The sequence below is a fragment of the Pocillopora damicornis genome, chromosome 1 (genome assembly GCF_964200805.1).
Source record: "Pocillopora damicornis chromosome 1, jaPocDami1.2, whole genome shotgun sequence".
In the NCBI taxonomy this organism is placed as follows: domain Eukaryota; kingdom Metazoa; phylum Cnidaria; class Anthozoa; order Scleractinia; family Pocilloporidae; genus Pocillopora; species Pocillopora damicornis.
In genome coordinates, this window is record NC_142670.1 from 12,767,264 (window position 1) to 12,784,271 (window position 17,008).

At 37.1% G+C, this 17,008-nt stretch overlaps 1 protein-coding gene and 2 long non-coding RNA genes across 3 annotated transcripts in view; all 3 read left to right on the plus strand.

Annotated features, from left to right (window-relative positions):
• LOC149052052 (adhesion G protein-coupled receptor L4-like) overlaps positions 1–16,698 on the plus strand; it is a 204,298-nt gene extending 187,600 nt beyond the window's left edge. Inside the window, exon 6 of the mRNA XM_089183382.1 lies at positions 16,577–16,698. Coding sequence (XP_089039508.1) covers positions 16,577–16,657 — 81 coding nt within the window. The 3' untranslated portion in view covers positions 16,658–16,698. The remainder of the gene's footprint in view (positions 1–16,576) is intronic.
• Positions 198–2,257, plus strand: LOC149052066 (uncharacterized). Its single transcript, XR_016181625.1, has 3 exons — positions 198–384; positions 933–1,490; positions 2,124–2,257. It is a non-coding gene; the product is annotated as an uncharacterized LOC149052066 (long non-coding RNA).
• LOC149052067 (uncharacterized) lies at positions 11,568–13,136 on the plus strand. Its single transcript, XR_016181598.1, has 3 exons — positions 11,568–11,795; positions 12,053–12,251; positions 13,025–13,136. It is a non-coding gene; the product is annotated as an uncharacterized LOC149052067 (long non-coding RNA).
• Positions 16,699–17,008: the final 310 nt, after the last annotated feature.

The following is a 17,008-nucleotide window of genomic DNA, read 5'->3' on the forward strand; positions in this document are numbered from 1 at the left end:
TAAAGGGCTGTACAGTAGTAACATCCCTACAGCTCCGCTTTTAGACTTGGCTACATCTAAATATTATCAATTGTTCTTTTGATTCGTAAAAGTTGATCATTATTCTCTTTTTGACTTTTTTTGTTTTCTAAATGTCCATTATCTTCATTATGGGAAACTCTATTGATTGCTGTTACGCCACTCGTCAATACAACCAGTGTTTCTTCCCGCGTATTCGGTCGTGTTCGCACACCACTCGGCGAGTCTGGTACAATTACGATGGTCTAGAGACTGTGCAACCTTTGATTGACATCGTAAAGCCTGAAAAGGGTGTGATCTGAAAGTTTCCGAAGTCTCCAGCGGACATCAATGCAGACAAAGAAATAGCGAGTGCACTTGCATTAGGTAGAGTATCATTACACATTAAAATGATATGTTAATATCACAATATTAATGTTGAGGATTGCTTTTCATAAACCTGTAGAGAGTAGCTAAGAAACTAAACAAATTTCTTTCCTCGGCAAAATTGTGCCCAAAAATTTCAATACTTAAAACTTGTTGCTCGAAACTGGAAAAGCCAAGGAGACCGTGGTGCTGAAATACATGGGCCACTGTATGCAGGCCTATTATTTAAGGAAAAATGACAAGCAGTCTCAGTTTGCACTGAGAAGAAGTAGTCGTACGGCTTCACCGTTGGAAGTCTGGACACAAGGCTAACAGAGACGACATTTTAAAAATGCTCTGCAGGGAAGCCGAAGTTAAAATTCGCGTTCATGAACGGATCAGTGTCCAAGCTCCAGAGAGCATGCAAGAGTCCAAACTTTTCGCGCGTAGGCTTCAAGGACTAGATGAAAAGTTTTTAAACACAATCATTATAAAGAATGAAATTTTTTACATGCCTTTTACATGCTCACCCATATGAAGAATTATGCAAAAACTCTTTCTTTCTACAGGCTGCCTGTGTTAGAATAGCAGCTCTGATGCAGTATTTCTTGATGGCCGTTTTCTGTTGGATGCTGATCAAGGGAATTGACCTCTACTTCTTCGTTGTGAAAGTTTACAACATCAACACCAAAGTGTACATGTATCACGTCATCTCAAAGGGTAAGTTTATTATTTCACAACTTGCACTGGAAACTGTAATCATGCCTACGGATCGCCAAAAATGGTATTGCCAGGCAGTGAAATGTTTCGATTTTCTTCCTTTCTTTGTGGGTAGGTCTTCCAGTGATGGTGGTGGCCATTTCACTTGGAATCGCTACTGGAAAAAAGAAAAAATGTTTACAAAGTTATACGAGTGATAAATAGTGAGAAAAAATTCAACGGTTTCTTCGTGCTCTTCTCCTTTTATTTTGTTGCATTTAATTCTTTGTTTTGTTTTTGTACATATTTTGAAATCGATGTCATTTCATTTGCTGAAAATTTGTGTTTCTTTTTTTTCTTTCACTTCTTGGAGTTCAGTTGCTGACTTTCCTCGACTATTCGTCGCCTTTGTGGCTTTCATTGAAGTTGTGGGTTTATGATTAGTGTTGGTGATTTTGATTGGTATACCTATACTAATTGCTGCCAAATATTCTTTCTCTGCTCTTTAAAAGCGAATTAAGAATTTATGATATGACCCCGCACAACATTTACCATTTTTCTTTTCCCATTTACCCACAACAAACTTTGGACTTAGCCGCTGTTTGCGGGGATGCTGGTCAATTTTACCCATTGATATCTTCACAGGCATAGGACAGCTTCATAAATTCTCCAACTTTTCCTATGAAAAAAATACTTTTCGTATGAAAAAAAATTCTACCCCTTCCTTGTTGATGTTTTCTCATTGTTTCACATTGACTTCTTTTCTCGCAAAAATAACTAAAAAAAACCATCGAGCAAGATGAAAGGAGCAGGAAGATTTGGAGATATTAGGAAATAACCAATTTGTCGCAGCCAACAGGGGAAAACTACCATTCTCAGCAAATACGATAAGTTTGACAACACAAAACGAAAACAAAATAGTGGAAGAGGTTTTCATGTTCTCCAGTGAGGCTCTATTCGCCAACCTTCCTCACTCCTTAATCAGTAAGGCCTTACGATACCTAAAAATGAAAATACATTGTTTAAGGAGAATAAAGGAATGTTTTCTCTTTAACTCCTAGAATTGGCATCAAAGCATGCGTGGTGATGATTCCCCTACTGGGTGTCACGTGGCATTCGGTCTCCTCTCGCCTGTACATGAAGCTTTCGTTTACGTCTTCACCATACTCAACTCTGCTCGAGTCAGTATTGGCTGGTAACTCTCAAAATTATTCAATCTCTATCATTAGTTTACTTTCTAACCAAGTGAGACACCATTACAATGATCACATGATAATTTTTTGGACTTTTGAAAACATAAATGCAGTTAGCTATGCAGGAGAAGGAAGACTTCTTTTTCAATTATAAGATACGCAATTTTCTTTCCTTCTTGAAATCGTTATAGGTATTTGACTAATTTGTTTGCATATTGCAAAAATTAATGATCTTGAAATCATTTTCATGCTGCAGGGTTTCCTAATTTTCGCTCTACACTGTATGCGAAACATCCAGGTAAGAAAAAAAACTTCAAACTGATAATTAACTCCATATCATCAAGTTTTAGAGTTTCGATAGATATCCGAGTACATGTGTTAAGAACCGAATTTCGTGTTGCTCGTCTATCTGCAGATCAGAGAGCGATTCAAAAGAAAGATGAACATCGTTTTTCCATCTTCTTTAAATAACAACCCCACAAGGAAGAGCCACAGGTCAATCCAAATGAGGTTGGGGATGTATGGGCAATTGAATTGCAGTCTTGTGCTGAGTTTGAATCGAAATCGCGCCTAACTTAGATAACTGGATCCAGCCAACCGGAAATGACAGTCAATTACCTAGCACAATCACTTAGTTAACAGCAATAAGTCGGTTACGATCGATCTGACTTGCTCTCTGCAACTAAAAAGAGTTCTTTCTTTTCATTATTGTTTAACCATTCAACTAGCTGTAATTGTTATGTATGCTCTTTACGATAACAAGGTTGTTTTTGGGGCGATCGTATATTTGTAGGCAAGATTAATCGAAATAAACAAATGTATAAATTTAAATTTCTAATAGCTCTGTATCTTGATGACTTTCCTTCGAATAAGACCACAGTCCACTACAAACGAGGTGGGAATTTAAGTCAAGATATTATGAATTGTCCTTCTTTAAGAAGCACTCTAGCACGCAGCTTTAATTGAATGTATTTATCTTTCGATTCTTGCGCGCTGACTTTCTGCACTTACTGCAATATTATTTCATATTCGACGTTTCACTTATTGAATTTACAAACTTCTCACCAAACACTGTCATTACTTTAAACATTAAGCTATGGATAATAACTGAAACTATAGCTTTCTAGAAATTTCGAGAATGCCTAGTCATGCGGAAATGCATGCCAAGGGACTTTCTGGAGCAGTTTACTAGGTTATGTAGTTATGATGTAACACTACCAATATAGTTGTGTTGTAAGCGTCCGGAATTTTCGAGAATACTTTGTACATAAGGACACAGTCGTGCAGCAGTAATCCTTGTTGTCGGGAGGGACTGACTTTTCAGAAAGCTATACCGAGAGAGAGAAACCGTGGAAGATTGTTAATCTCGAGTTACTTTGGAGACAACTTCCAGATTGTGTCAGTAGTGAGGAAAGGAGTAATTTGTGGTGGGTTTCAATCGGTTTTTTAAGGACAATTATTCTAATTGTTTAAGAGTCGCTTGTGACTGGATCTTTTTTTGGATCAGTTACATTTAACCATTTTTTTTTCGCATTCCTAAAATTAGGAGTATCGTTTTAAATCGAATTTACATCGATTAATTTGGAATTAAACTGGGGCAATGTTAGCCGGAAAAGGCATAAACCTAGAGATTATAAACTGTTCGGCACACATTATTGAACAACGATTAAAGAACTTTTACTCAGAGTATACAATTTAAAGGAAAAAGCTTAGCGATAGAAATGCAGAATATTTCGATGAGCCTGATTTTCAAATATCACTACAGCGGAACTTAGCATTGCAGAGGAATTTCAACAAGCGAGAGAAGGAGTCAATTATGTAGATGAGGCTAACAGTTTATAATAGTCTAGTTTACGTCATACCCATTTATAAATAAACATGGTGACGAAGCGTGCGATTAAAACGGAAGAAGTTAAAATAAAAATTATTCTGAAATATACAAGCACTTTTCTCTCTAAACTACTCAAATGCGATAGGTAAAAACGTTTCAAGCTTTGATTGACTGAATACATTGCAGCTAAGACGAGCGAATATTCCAGAATAAATAATCAATTATTCCATGAGCGTGGAGAGATACTGGGAGAGTATAATGTCTCGCCCACAGAGCACATCACTATGACCCAACACAGGACGAAATCACATGTTTCCGTATTTCTGAAACGTGGCGGAAACATGCAACTCCATGTTTCCGTTATGTTTACGTAAAAGTGGTCCGGTTCCGTTGTATACCCAGCAACGGAAACGCGAGAAAACGTCACGAACCGGTAACGGAAACATAGGTTATCCGTCGTGTTTCCGGAACGGTTTAAAATGTTTCTGCCACGTTTCCGTTTACGGATTCTTGCAATTTCGTCCTGTGCAAGAACGTCTCGCACTGAGAGCTTTTGACTCACCGCTCGTTCTAAATTGTTGGGATTCAAACATTTGGAAACAAAAGTGATGGTCTGCATGACGCTTTTCTAGGAGAAAGTTGTTTTGTAGGCTGAAAACTAAAAATTGGCCGTTAGCCACCGTTGTTTTAAAGGCATACGAGGTAATTAGCGTGTCATAAGCGAGATGAATAAATAACAATAATTTCCATTTATGCATAACGAACAGGTGGCATTCTAGCTTAAGCTGCCCGTTGATAAAACAGAATTTTGTCTAGGACCACTTTCATTTAACAGAGCTCATAAAGAAATTATCGTTCTTACCATCAAATATTTTTTAGCTGTTTCTTCTGCAGCACTTGAACTACAAAAAGTATTTTAATGACGTGAAGCTTTTCAATTGTATTAGAAAAACAATGCTCTACATCAGGTGCAAGCTAAAGCCATGAACATGTGTTCAGAGATCATGATTTGCATTAGAATCTAACTCGTACGAAAGGCTTTTTATGAGGATGCCACAAATCCGCAACTCTCAAGCGGTGTGAATCAAATAAAAGTGAATCCGGCAAAATGTTCAAAACCCCGGTAATATGTTGTATGCTGGGTGAGTACGACCCTAGTTATTCCTGTTTGTTCTGCAGTAGCTATGAAACCGTCGAAATGGACTTTTTATTGTAAAATATTTATTTCGATATTTAAACTTACGGAACTCTAATAACGAAACATACCAAACTCCTAATATGTCCTCTCGAGTTGTTGTCTAATTATAAAGCTAATTATCACCATTATCGTTATTATTACTTTCTCAATATTTTTCTATTTCCATACAATTTAAAATAATTGCATAATAATCACCCGTAATGACACATTCGTATATGTTGTTCACTAGGTTAGTACCACCTTAATTATATCTTGACTTTCCATTTGTGACACATTAATATCCATTTTGGAACGTCCTGTGAAATTTAGCCAAACCAAACAGAGAAAAAATGTCAGGTGGCGAATATTTAGCACTGTTAATTAAAACAAAACAAAACAAAACAGATTTAAAGATGTCCTCATTAAAATTTTAGTTCTTAATCAGACATAGATCTCTTATAAATTGGATTCCTAAAGCCCTTTAGATTCCGTACAGTGCAAAGTAGGTTTCCGTAGAGCGTTCGGATGAGGCGTTATTCAGACATCGCGGTACCCAAACCTTTAGAGCTTTCATATTGTTGTTTTCTCATTGAAACTCAGAGTAGATGACTGCTGACTGCTCGTCAAGTTGAACGTCATAGTTAATTAGAACATATTTCTCTTCTCAATTATTCTTCTTTATGCCCGAAAGCAAACTTTATACTCAACCCATTGCTCTTCTTTAAAAAAAATATATGGGCTCTGGAGGTTCCGTAAGTTCCGCAGCCTGCTGATCCATAGTTTTGTAACTCCCAAGAACATGCAGAAATCCTCACAAAATTTTGGAGACCCCCCCCCCCCCCCCCCTCAAGATTCAAATTATGCAAGTTTTATTTGAGCGCTCAGATTTGATACCCGATTCATTCGCTTGAAAAGTGAAACATTTTTTCTCTGGATAGCACATTTGACATCCTTTTCATTCGTTTATAGTTCGGTTGCGCGAATAACCCGTTTTAAAAAAAATTTCCAAAGGACATTCCTGAGCGTCTATCGTATCCTTAAAAATGTTTCCACATATGACAAGTTTTGTTCAGCTAGTTGGTGAATTGCGGAGATGCTGCATTTTTTTTATAATTTCTCCGTCAGCTCCCTAGGAAGGTAATAAAATTCATGAATGGATGTTAAAGGGCATGTAGCAAATAAAATGCATCAGTACTCGTCTTACTCGAAATCTAATAAACTTTTTCATTGTTTCAAATGTTGCTCTTGAGATAACAATCAAATCAAATGTCCATTTTCTCTTCTACAGTCATCCTTCGTTTGTTGATGAAATTGCCAGGGACAGGTGAGGCAGCTTCATTCCGATTTAATATTCAAGTTCCTTTAAATAGACGGGAAAAAAAGATAATACCTGACCAATTATCATATAAATGAGCTATAGACTTCCTTTTAAAATTACATTGGATTGCAATTCAAAACGTGAGTTGGAAAGCAAAACAAAAAGTCAAAGAATAACGGTGCTATTACCCTGATCTCCCGAAGATCCACTTTTAAAATCTGGCCTGATTCTAATATTTGCTTCAGGGATGTAGAGGGTTTTGATGCCCATCGTCTGTTATTAAAATTAATGATATAAAAAATACTTTATCGATCGCTCAGTCAGTGTTGCTATCTTCAGTATACATTTTTCGTTTATTTATTTATTTATTTTCTTCTTATAGAGTGCCAACCAACCTGTTTCAAAAACTCCTCTTACATATTTTCGAAAAGCAAAATTTACAGGTTTCCTAACAATGACGTCTGCTCAATCTTGGGAGGTTATTTAGTCTCCATCGAGACTGAGGAAGAATGGCAGTTTATCAATCATGAGATTCAAAAACGTGGTACTTGGAATACTTCGACTACTAATGCGTGGCTCTTTGGTTTGGAGAAGAAAGACGGGGTTTGTATATGGAAGAGTGGAGAACAGCTGAATATTTCGAAATGGCGAGATTCTGAGCCAAATGGGAAAGACGAAAGGGCGGAAATATCCATGAACGGAAGCCTCTTTAATGGTATCCCTCGGAATGATAATGGAGATGCCTACATTTGCGAGATGCCCGGAGGTAAGATCACATTCCAACCATAAAGTATATAATGTGCTGAAACATTAGCAGTCTTGCACTTGTGTCATGAAAATTGCTCTTGCTTCTTAAAAGTAAAGAAAAACATAGTTCACAGAATATACTCTGCTCACCTAACTTGAACGTGTGAGCTATGAATGAACTTTTAGGCGTGCATAAGTAGCTGAACACACTGCCCATGAAATTTTCCGTAATACGTGTTTCAAAAATTAAGTGAGTGTGGGCTTTTTGTTTTGAGCATAACATATCGAATTACTTTTATTTTTGTGTGTCCGGGTGTGAGTTTCTCGTACAAGTCAGTGATAAATATGTTATTCGCCGGCTGGAAGATCTGTATTGAGTAATACTGTGCCCAAGGTCTTGAGCACTGGTAGTGGAGATAAATTACACAGTTTTTCCCAATACGGACCGACCTTGGCTCATAAATAACAGTTTTTTCCTCTTGAAATTAACTAAATGTTTTCCATATGAGCCCTAATGAGTTAGGGTTGTAAGAGCGGCAAAACCTTCCTTGAACTGAACAAATTTTGAGCTAGGAAATGGTAGTTGAAACAGATTGAGTAAATGTAAATAAAAAAGAGGCCTCACCGAAATATTTATATTTGGGTAATGAAAAAGGTAATTTAAGAGGCCTCCAAACAAACTTTGAAACATTTTTTGACAAGTATCTGTCACAATTTGACACCTGTCAATTAGAGAGCGCGTAACAAAAAAACGTATGCACCCTTTAAAACAAATCAACAACGACAACGGCGCTGGTTTGGCAAATAAACTGAACTGCAAAGTAATTTTAAGTAAATTTAAATCTATGTTTTGAAGTTGTGGGAGTTCCCTCGTTTGTTTGCTGCAGTCGCGACTGCAACTCTGGTCTTTCATCAAAAGGGGAATTTTAAAGCAGCTTTTTCTCGTTGAATTCCTTTGTTTTCTGTTGCGAAATTTACGGTACCAATGTCCAATTTGAACGGACCTGCAAAGACTTACCGAAAGCGTATTTGAAGTAAAAAAAGACCTAGCTCACTGTTCTCCAAGGAAAAAATTTTTTGAAAGAATTCAGATACATAATGAATGAAATTACCATTAATGATTTCAACTGTGAAGAAATACCTCACGTTTTAACTTTCTGAGTTACTTCTAGTAAGGTTTAGGTTATTTACAAGCGGCTTTAAGGCAGCGCGTTAACCTATCTTATGACATATTTGCTATCAATATTCATCTCAAAACCAATTTTTTTTGCAGGGAAACAAAGTTATCTGAGAGAGAGAAAGTGAGAATTAATAAGTTATCGATCGGCTTGATTTGCTCCAAAACGATTTGCTTAAAAATACTGTCCAGCCGGCAAAACGAAATAAATTTCTTGAAAAATAGCAACAAAGCTAAAGATGTAATCGGCGGCTCGCTCAAGCGATACCGTGCCCGTGGGCAGAGATAGGAAAACCCGGACCGGGTTAAGTACAAATAAGATTCCAGGATTCTCTACCGTGCCCTCTGAGAAAAACAAATAATAAATGCAGTTCTTTTGAGAAAGGTTATCGGAAAAATCTTGTCGGGACGCTGGTAGCTTTTAGGTCATGGTTAGACTTAACCTCAGGAATTCAGGGAGACCTAGGAAATGTCACTTTAAGGACGAGGCATCACGGGTTTGAACAACCTGTTTTAATTGCAAGACTTTCTTTAAATTCTAAACTGCATGAGCTAACCCTAATTAATTTATCTTTAATTTTTATGTCCCTATTGATTATCGTTACCCAGGTAATCTTTTGAGATTGTTGCGTGCACTTTAAAGTTTTGCTCTTTGCCCGTAGCAACTGCATACGGTTAACTGCGTATCTCCAGTTGCACATTTGTGGGAACCTACATTCACATTTAATTTTACGTTTTTTTAAGTCTGATTAGATAGAGGAGGAAGAGTAGGGGGCGGAGTGGGGGAGGTGTCAGCTCAACGAGGAACTAATTAATATTTAAAAACTCGACTACCAAAATGATATGAACTCACAAATAATCTTAGCTGATGTTAAGTTAACTAATCCACAAAAGCAGGTAAGTGTGGCGGACGCCGTAGTGAAGAAAGATGTATGGTATTTATTGACACTGATCAGACAAATACATAGGATGTAAAAAAAAAAAGAATTCAGTAGTGAATGAGTCACGTTTTCTGGCTCATTCGTTTTTTTCCTTTGTTGTGATTGTGATTATAATCTTTTTATGTTATCATTGCTATTATAATGATCACTTTATTTATCATCATTAGGATAATTGGTATTTTTGTTTTCATCTTCATCATCATGTAGAATGCCCAAATATAACTTTTAAAAACTCTTGGTACATAATTTCGGTGGATGGAGAGTCCTGGTACTGGAGCAGAGACACTTGCTCAAGTCTAGGCGGGGACCTAGTTTCCTTTGAAACCCAAGAAGAATGGAATTTGATTAATGACGAAATTCAAAGGCGAAACACTACGAACTATGAAAATAAATGGAGAATTGGTTTAAAAAAAAGGGCCAGGAATTGGACCTGGGTGAGTGGAAGACCGCTGACTATTTCCAAATGGGGACAAGGGGAGCCAAGCGGTAAACACAACGCGGCTTTCATGTACAAGAGGTTCCGTAATGGCGAACAGGGCGTATTTGGAAGTGATAATGGTACAAGTGGGAAAAAACCGGACGCTTATATTTGTGAGATCCCCGAGAGTGAGTTGATATGTTGTTATTGTTGTTTTTATTTTTTTTTATGTTATTTTGAGTAAACTCAAAGGCACTAGGAGCGCTGAAGGGCAATAAAAACATTATTTGCTAACGTTTGTGGTACTCACGAGAGAAGTTATAAAAACCCTCAGACAGTCAGAATCAAGTTTACACTTACCTTTGCGTAAATCAAAATATGTTTGAAACAATCCCAATGAACGTTTTCACGATATATATGTCTAACTTTAACCTTGTAAACAGGGGAAAGCTGCAGATGGTTCTGTTACTATCACTTTTACGAACAACAACAGTTACGAATCTGATGGTGAATACCAATTGCAAAGAATTATCAGTCCAATTGCTTTGTTGGATGATAGTGCGTGATGATGTGAAGAGCGTTATCTTTTTGTGAAGAGCTTGTGACTCATGTCGGTTAAGAACCATGCCAATTATCGTTTTCTAAAACAAATACAACAGATTTGCAGACTTATTTGTTCTTCGCATAGGAGAATCAATTTTAAGTTTACTGTATTCTATTTTAATGTGTGATCATTTGAACTGTAAAGTTGTAAGGGCTAATTTTAATGCAATGCATGATGTGCAGTGAGCATAATAAACTGACCATCGTGCATCTAATCCGAATATGGCGGGCATTTCGATCGACTTAGTAACCACTACTCTATAACGAGGTTAGTAAGGATTACCTCAGTTCTCATACATCACCAGAGGGTATAGATACATTTTCTTGTCTAAAAGATAGTCAATACTGAGGTGGAATATATTTGATGTTCTGCTCACCGAAAAGATAAACATAGGCATGCGTAGCATGCAAGAGTTTTTATTTTGGCTAGGTGGGTTGAAATGGGACACTTTGGGTTCTTAACGCTTTCAGTCTTGAAACAGGAAAAGAGAATAACTTTAAGTCCAGAATTGTGTGGAGAATTCATTTTTCAGTGGTGTTGGATGATGCGCTTCGAAAACGTGACAAAATGCAGATTGTTTCCGAGGAAACGACACGTAGTAAAGTGAAGTCTTAAGAGGCAAAATGGATATTTGATTAGTGGAATATTATTCAAGAAAACGCAGAACAGGATATTGAAGTATAGTGTTACAGCTTTTTAAGCTATTAGGGAAAAGTCTACAGATTATATTTCATTCTCCAGTATTATGGGGTCTAGTTTTCGAAAAACATCCTACAGCCCTATCTAAGCAACAATCAGCCAAGACGTGTGCCAACGACAAATAAAATGTTGAGGAAACAATAAGAGCTTTCTATATTACTGATAAAAATCGAGTGCGTTTAAGAGTTTTGAACGTTATTGACGGCCATTTTTTTACTCCCCTTTCCGTCCGCAGTTTTGCCCTCGCAGTGTAATAGTACGGTAATTTTGTGTATGATGTGGTCTTGATTAACATTTTTCTTTAAAGACTCCTCAATACCTTCAGTACCTTCGTCGCCCTCACTATCATCCAGAGTAGCCCTTGCAACCTCACCATCACCATCGCCATCGCCATCCCCTCGCCATCGCCATCGTCATACCCGTTTCCGTCGCCGTCGCCGTCGCCATCGCCATCGCTGTCACCAGTTGAGCAGCTTGTATGTTTTCTAGTCATTTACCGTTTTTATGCATATCGTTTTTCAGGATCTCCTCTGTTTACAAAGGTGAGAGACAATATTTTTAGTTTTAGGCAAAGGAGTATGTTTCAAAATTTGGCGGAATAAATATTACCAGAAGGACTTCCCTACAGGTATCTAATTTTATATGACTTAAAGGCTTTTTAACTTTGGTATGTTTTTAAACGATAAAAAGGTTAATATTTGATCTTTAAGGATAAACCACCATCGAGCCATATGAAGTAAAAATGTTGAAGCTTAAAAAATAATCCAGGCCCCTAAAAGAGTTCTCCAGCCGATGAATACCCTGGACACCATTTGGGGCATTAGTGTAAATTGTAGATCTGAGACTGCCTGTTCAATGACCTGGAAATATTTTACGTAATTGTAGGAAGCTGTTACTGTGTTTGAAGATTTCACCTTAAAAATAAAGAACGTCACAAAAGACAAGGCCGGAATAGAGGAGGTTAAAACACTGAAAAAATCCATCTTTGAGGTGGCAGAGGCCGTCGAGAAATTTGCTCTTAATTATGGCAACCGACACCTCAGAGGAATGAGGCCTTCAGAAAGGATCGTTTCCCCCAAAATTGGTGAGTTTGCGGCCTTCAGTCCTGTTTAGTTTCAAAGTCTATTCCTTTGTTACTTGCTGACTCGCTGACTGTCCCACTGAGCTGTCTAATTTCCTATGGCTAGATGGTGTAGGAACTCAGCTATTAGCCCAACGTATCAGAATGTTATTGCTGGATGTCATCGATTCATCTGTGTTTTTTTTTTTCCAATTTGTTTGATACTTTGATTTTTCGCGGTGGAGAAGGAAATTTAACGTTTTGTTAAACAATCAGCAAGAGAGAATAGGAATCCTTCAAATTGTGAAACCCTTCTTCTCGATCTGTATATTGAAACTTTTCTTAAACATTAGATTGGTGAGTAACACTTTACTAAATAAAATTGTCAAATCTTAGAAATGCTTTCCGCTTACTTCATACCGTACACTGAGCTCAAAATTGGCCTATCGTCTGTGATGTACGTAAATGCGAGATTTTTAACCGTACGCTTCAAAATTCTCTAATGAACTCTATAGTTCTCCAACGAAACGGTTCGAGGAACGAATCGAGTTTTCACAATTTTAGTCCGTGCAGTACTACTCATTTTTTTATCAGCCTTACATTAAAAAAAAACAAAACTTTGTAAAATGGTTGAATTCGTCGAATAGTCGTGGAAGGGAAAATACGATACATACAATACACTTCCAACCCATAAGATTATGAAATATTTTTGTACACCACAAAATGGAAGTTTGTGTAGGTGTGCTATTGTAAATTTCATCGAAGGTGCTTTCATTTGTAGTTTTTCTTTCCGACAGTTTTGGTCATTCAAAAAGCCTATCGCCAGAATGCAAGTGGCTTCAACTTTGAGGAACAACAATGGCGAGCAAGAATCGATATCGCTTCTTCAACTTTTGAGAAAAATGGTTCGTATTAACTATTGTGGTAACTTTACTTTTGGTATTACCTTGGTTTCTCCAATAGAAATTTCTGTGTCGAAATAAAGCCTCATGTAAAGGCACTTCCTTAGTTTACATAGTCCATCTTCTTTAATCACTCGCCCTCCCTAAAATGTCACATACCTCAGAGCCTGATAAAAATTTCAATTTTGTGTGTGTTTTTTTTGTTGTTGTTTGATAACATTTTTTTGTTGATCCTTGGGGTTTAAAGGATCAATGGTGGTTACATGTGTGTACAAGGATTTGCATGACCTACTTCTGACAGACCAAGCCATGAAGAGTGAAACAGACAACCAAAGGTGCCGTTATTTTCATATTACTCCATGTCGTTTACCTTAAAAAACACATAACACGAATACACATAAGATCTAAGTTCAACTAAACTGAACTGAGAAACTTTCCAAAAACCCTAACTAAGGTTGGAAGACTCCCTGCTTGTCTCTGACCATTCCACCTTCATGAAAAATTGGCCTGAATCTACAAAAAATATGTAATATTGCTTCCTTGGTTCTGGTCCATTTTCAAATACAATTTCTTCATAGGTATAGCAACTTCAGGATAATGGCCGTAACTATGAACCCCAAGCCAGAGAAATTGCGAGAAAATGTCATCCTACAGTTCAGAAACCTAAAGGTAACATGAAAATTAGTTTCTATGCGTTGTTTTGATTTATTCTGACAAGATAAAATCTATTTTCAGGTCTTGACGGCAGAGAAGCGCTGTATGTTTTGGAGTGGCCTCAGCAAAAGGTAAAAAACTACAATATATATTATTATATATTATATATTGTATGGTATTTATTCCTTCTTAAATTAAATTTAGTATGGAGGAGAATGAATGAACTTTCTCAGATGCTTTTGCGCAGATGAACACTTTCCTGGAAGCCAACATGTTGTCGTTTTTAGAGAGGGGAAGTCTGATTGAAATGTTCTCGCAGCTATAACTACAATAGAAGAAAATCTTGGCGCAAAATTGTCAAACATCACCTCTTCCCCAAACAATGAATAATTTTTTTTTTAACTTTACTTTTTTATTCATGTGTGACAGCTTTTCAGAGGAAGGTTGTTATGTAATTACATCAAAAAGTAACTCAGAAGAAACAGTTTGCAGTTGCAATCATTTGACGCATTTTGCCGTCTTAATGGACTACGACGGTAGCACAAAGGTAATAAAGTTATTTTTGCCTTACTTAATAGTTTTATGGGCTCAATGAACTAACTCAATGTTATCCTTTAATTTTTCTTTTCTTGACACAGCGCACCGAGGAGGACGAAACAATTCTGAAAGTTGCCACCTACGTGGGACTGAGCCTTTCAATAATCGGGATACTTTTAATATTAATACTTTATTCTTGCCTCACGTAAGTAATGCACGTGATTAATAATGACGTAAATTCTTAACTCCCCTCAATAAGGCTGGTGAGAAAAGAGATCGCAATGCCAATCTCCATGCAAACAAGAACAGTCATGTCAGATAATTCACAAACTCAAACTACATTTCATGCCCCATCACGAACTTTTGAACAACTTATGATATCACTTTTTATGAATTTTTTAAGGTTTAGACATTTTCTTCGTAATGTTTTCTTTTTTTGTCCTCTCCGGAGCTATTTACTGACTTTCTTCTTTCCTTCGCTGTCAAGATTTAGTTAATTTTTTGCCATATTTTCCTGTGTGTTGTTGCTTTTGTCTCATTCATTCTTCTTCTTTTTAATATTATTTTACCAGAGATGTTCGTAAACCTCTCTCTCAAATTCGACTGAGTGTTTTTATGTCCCTTGGAGCTGGACAGATTATCTTCCTCGCTGGAATAAACGCCACAGAAAATAAAGTCAGTAGCCTCTCCTTTTATCCATAGAATGAATTTACTCTTTGCTCCGTAAATATCTTGTCGAAAGAGGCTCGCTGATAATTATACGAAAACTCGTCCTTTCCACAGGCTGCCTGTGTTACGATAGCAGTTCTGATGCAGTATTTCTTGATGGCCGCTTTCTGTTGGATGCTGATCGAGGGAATTTATCTCTACTTCTTCGTTGTGAAAGTTTACAACATTAACACCAAGATGTACATGTATCGTGTCATCTCATGGGGTGAGTTTTGTATTTTAAAACATGCACTGGTAACTGTAACCACGTTTTTGGATCGCCAAATCTAGTGTTGTCATGCAGTAAAGTCTTGTGATTTCCTTCCTTTGTTCATGGGTAGGTCTTCCAGTGATCATGGTAGCCATTTCACTTGGTATCGCTGCTGGAAAAGAAGGGTTACAAAGATATACGAGTGATAAATGGTAGGAAAAAAATTCAAGGGTTTCTTCTTGCTCTTCTCCTTTTAATTTGGTGCATTTAACTCTGTTTTGTTTTTGGATATAGTTGGAAATCGGTATCATTTTATTTTCTGACAATTTGTGTTTCTTTCTTGTGTTTCACTTCCTCGAGTTTAGTTGCTGGCTTTCCTCAACTAACGACCTGATCTGGATATTTGTCGCCTTTGTGGTTTTTATTGAAGTCGTGAGTTAACGATTAGTGTTGGTGATTGTGATTGGTATACCTGGAGTAGTTTCCTCTGCTCTTGAAAACGAACTAAGTATTTCTGATATGACCCAAGACAATATTTACCGTTTTCTTTTTCCTATTCACTCACAAAAAGCTTTGGACGTAGCCGCTGTTTGCGGGGATCCTGGTTTATTTTAACCTAATGATGGTCTTCAATAGCGGGGAAAACCTGTGGAGACAATATCCCCACAGGCAAAAGATAGCTTCATAAATTCTCCAACTTTTACCACATGGTATGAAAAAAAATTCTCCCCCTTCCTTCAACGCAAAAGTAACTCATGAAAAAAACAAAACAAAAAAAGATGAAAAATATGATAGGAGCAGGAAGAGTAGGATTTATTGAATTTATATAATTTAACATGAGGCTATACTTGGCGTGGTTCTTTCAGTTTAGGGACTTTTGTGCGCGATTTCCTTTGCTCATTGGCAGAGGATCGAAGCTCCTAATCTTGGTACCCCGGTTAGGGGCTCTATTCCCTGTAAATTACTCTTCATCTCACGCTTGTTACCGAATCAGTAACTTCCTTGGAAAAGATCCTCCCCTGCTTTGGCTATTCGACATCCATGTCTAAATAGTCACCTTTTTTTCCATATTTTAGCTCAACATTTTGATACTCCTACGAGTAATAAGAGATATGAGCAATTTGTTGCAGCCAACAGGGGCAGACCACCATTTTCAGTAAATACGGTGAGAATCACAGGATAAAACTAAAAAAGGTAGTGGAAGACATTGTCATGCCCTCCTGTGGGGCTATATTTGCCTAGCTTTCTCATTCTTTAATCAGTAAGGCATCAACATATCTAACAATGAAACTTCATTGTCAAAGGAAAGTAAAAGAATGTTTTTTTCTAACTCCTAGTCTTGGCATCAAAACATGCGCGGTGATGATTCCCCAGCTGGGTGTCACGTGGCTATTCGGTCTCCTCTCGCCTGTACATAAAGTTTTCGCTTACATCTTCACCATACTTAACTCTACTCAGGTCAGTGTTCGATGGTAACTGTAAAAAGTCATTTATCTCTATTATTTATTTTACTTTCTGAACAAGTGAGACATCATTAGGGTGGTCAGATTATGTTGTTTTGGAATTTTTAAAACAAAATGGTGTCAACTATGCAAGAGAAGACAGACTTCTTTTTCAATTATAAGATATGCAATTTTCCTTCCTTCTTGGAAATCTGAATAGATATTTGACTAATTTGTTTGCATATTGTAAAAGTTAATGATCTTGAAATTATTTTTGTGCTGCAGGGTTTCCTGATTTTCGCTTTACACTGTGTGCGAAACACTCAG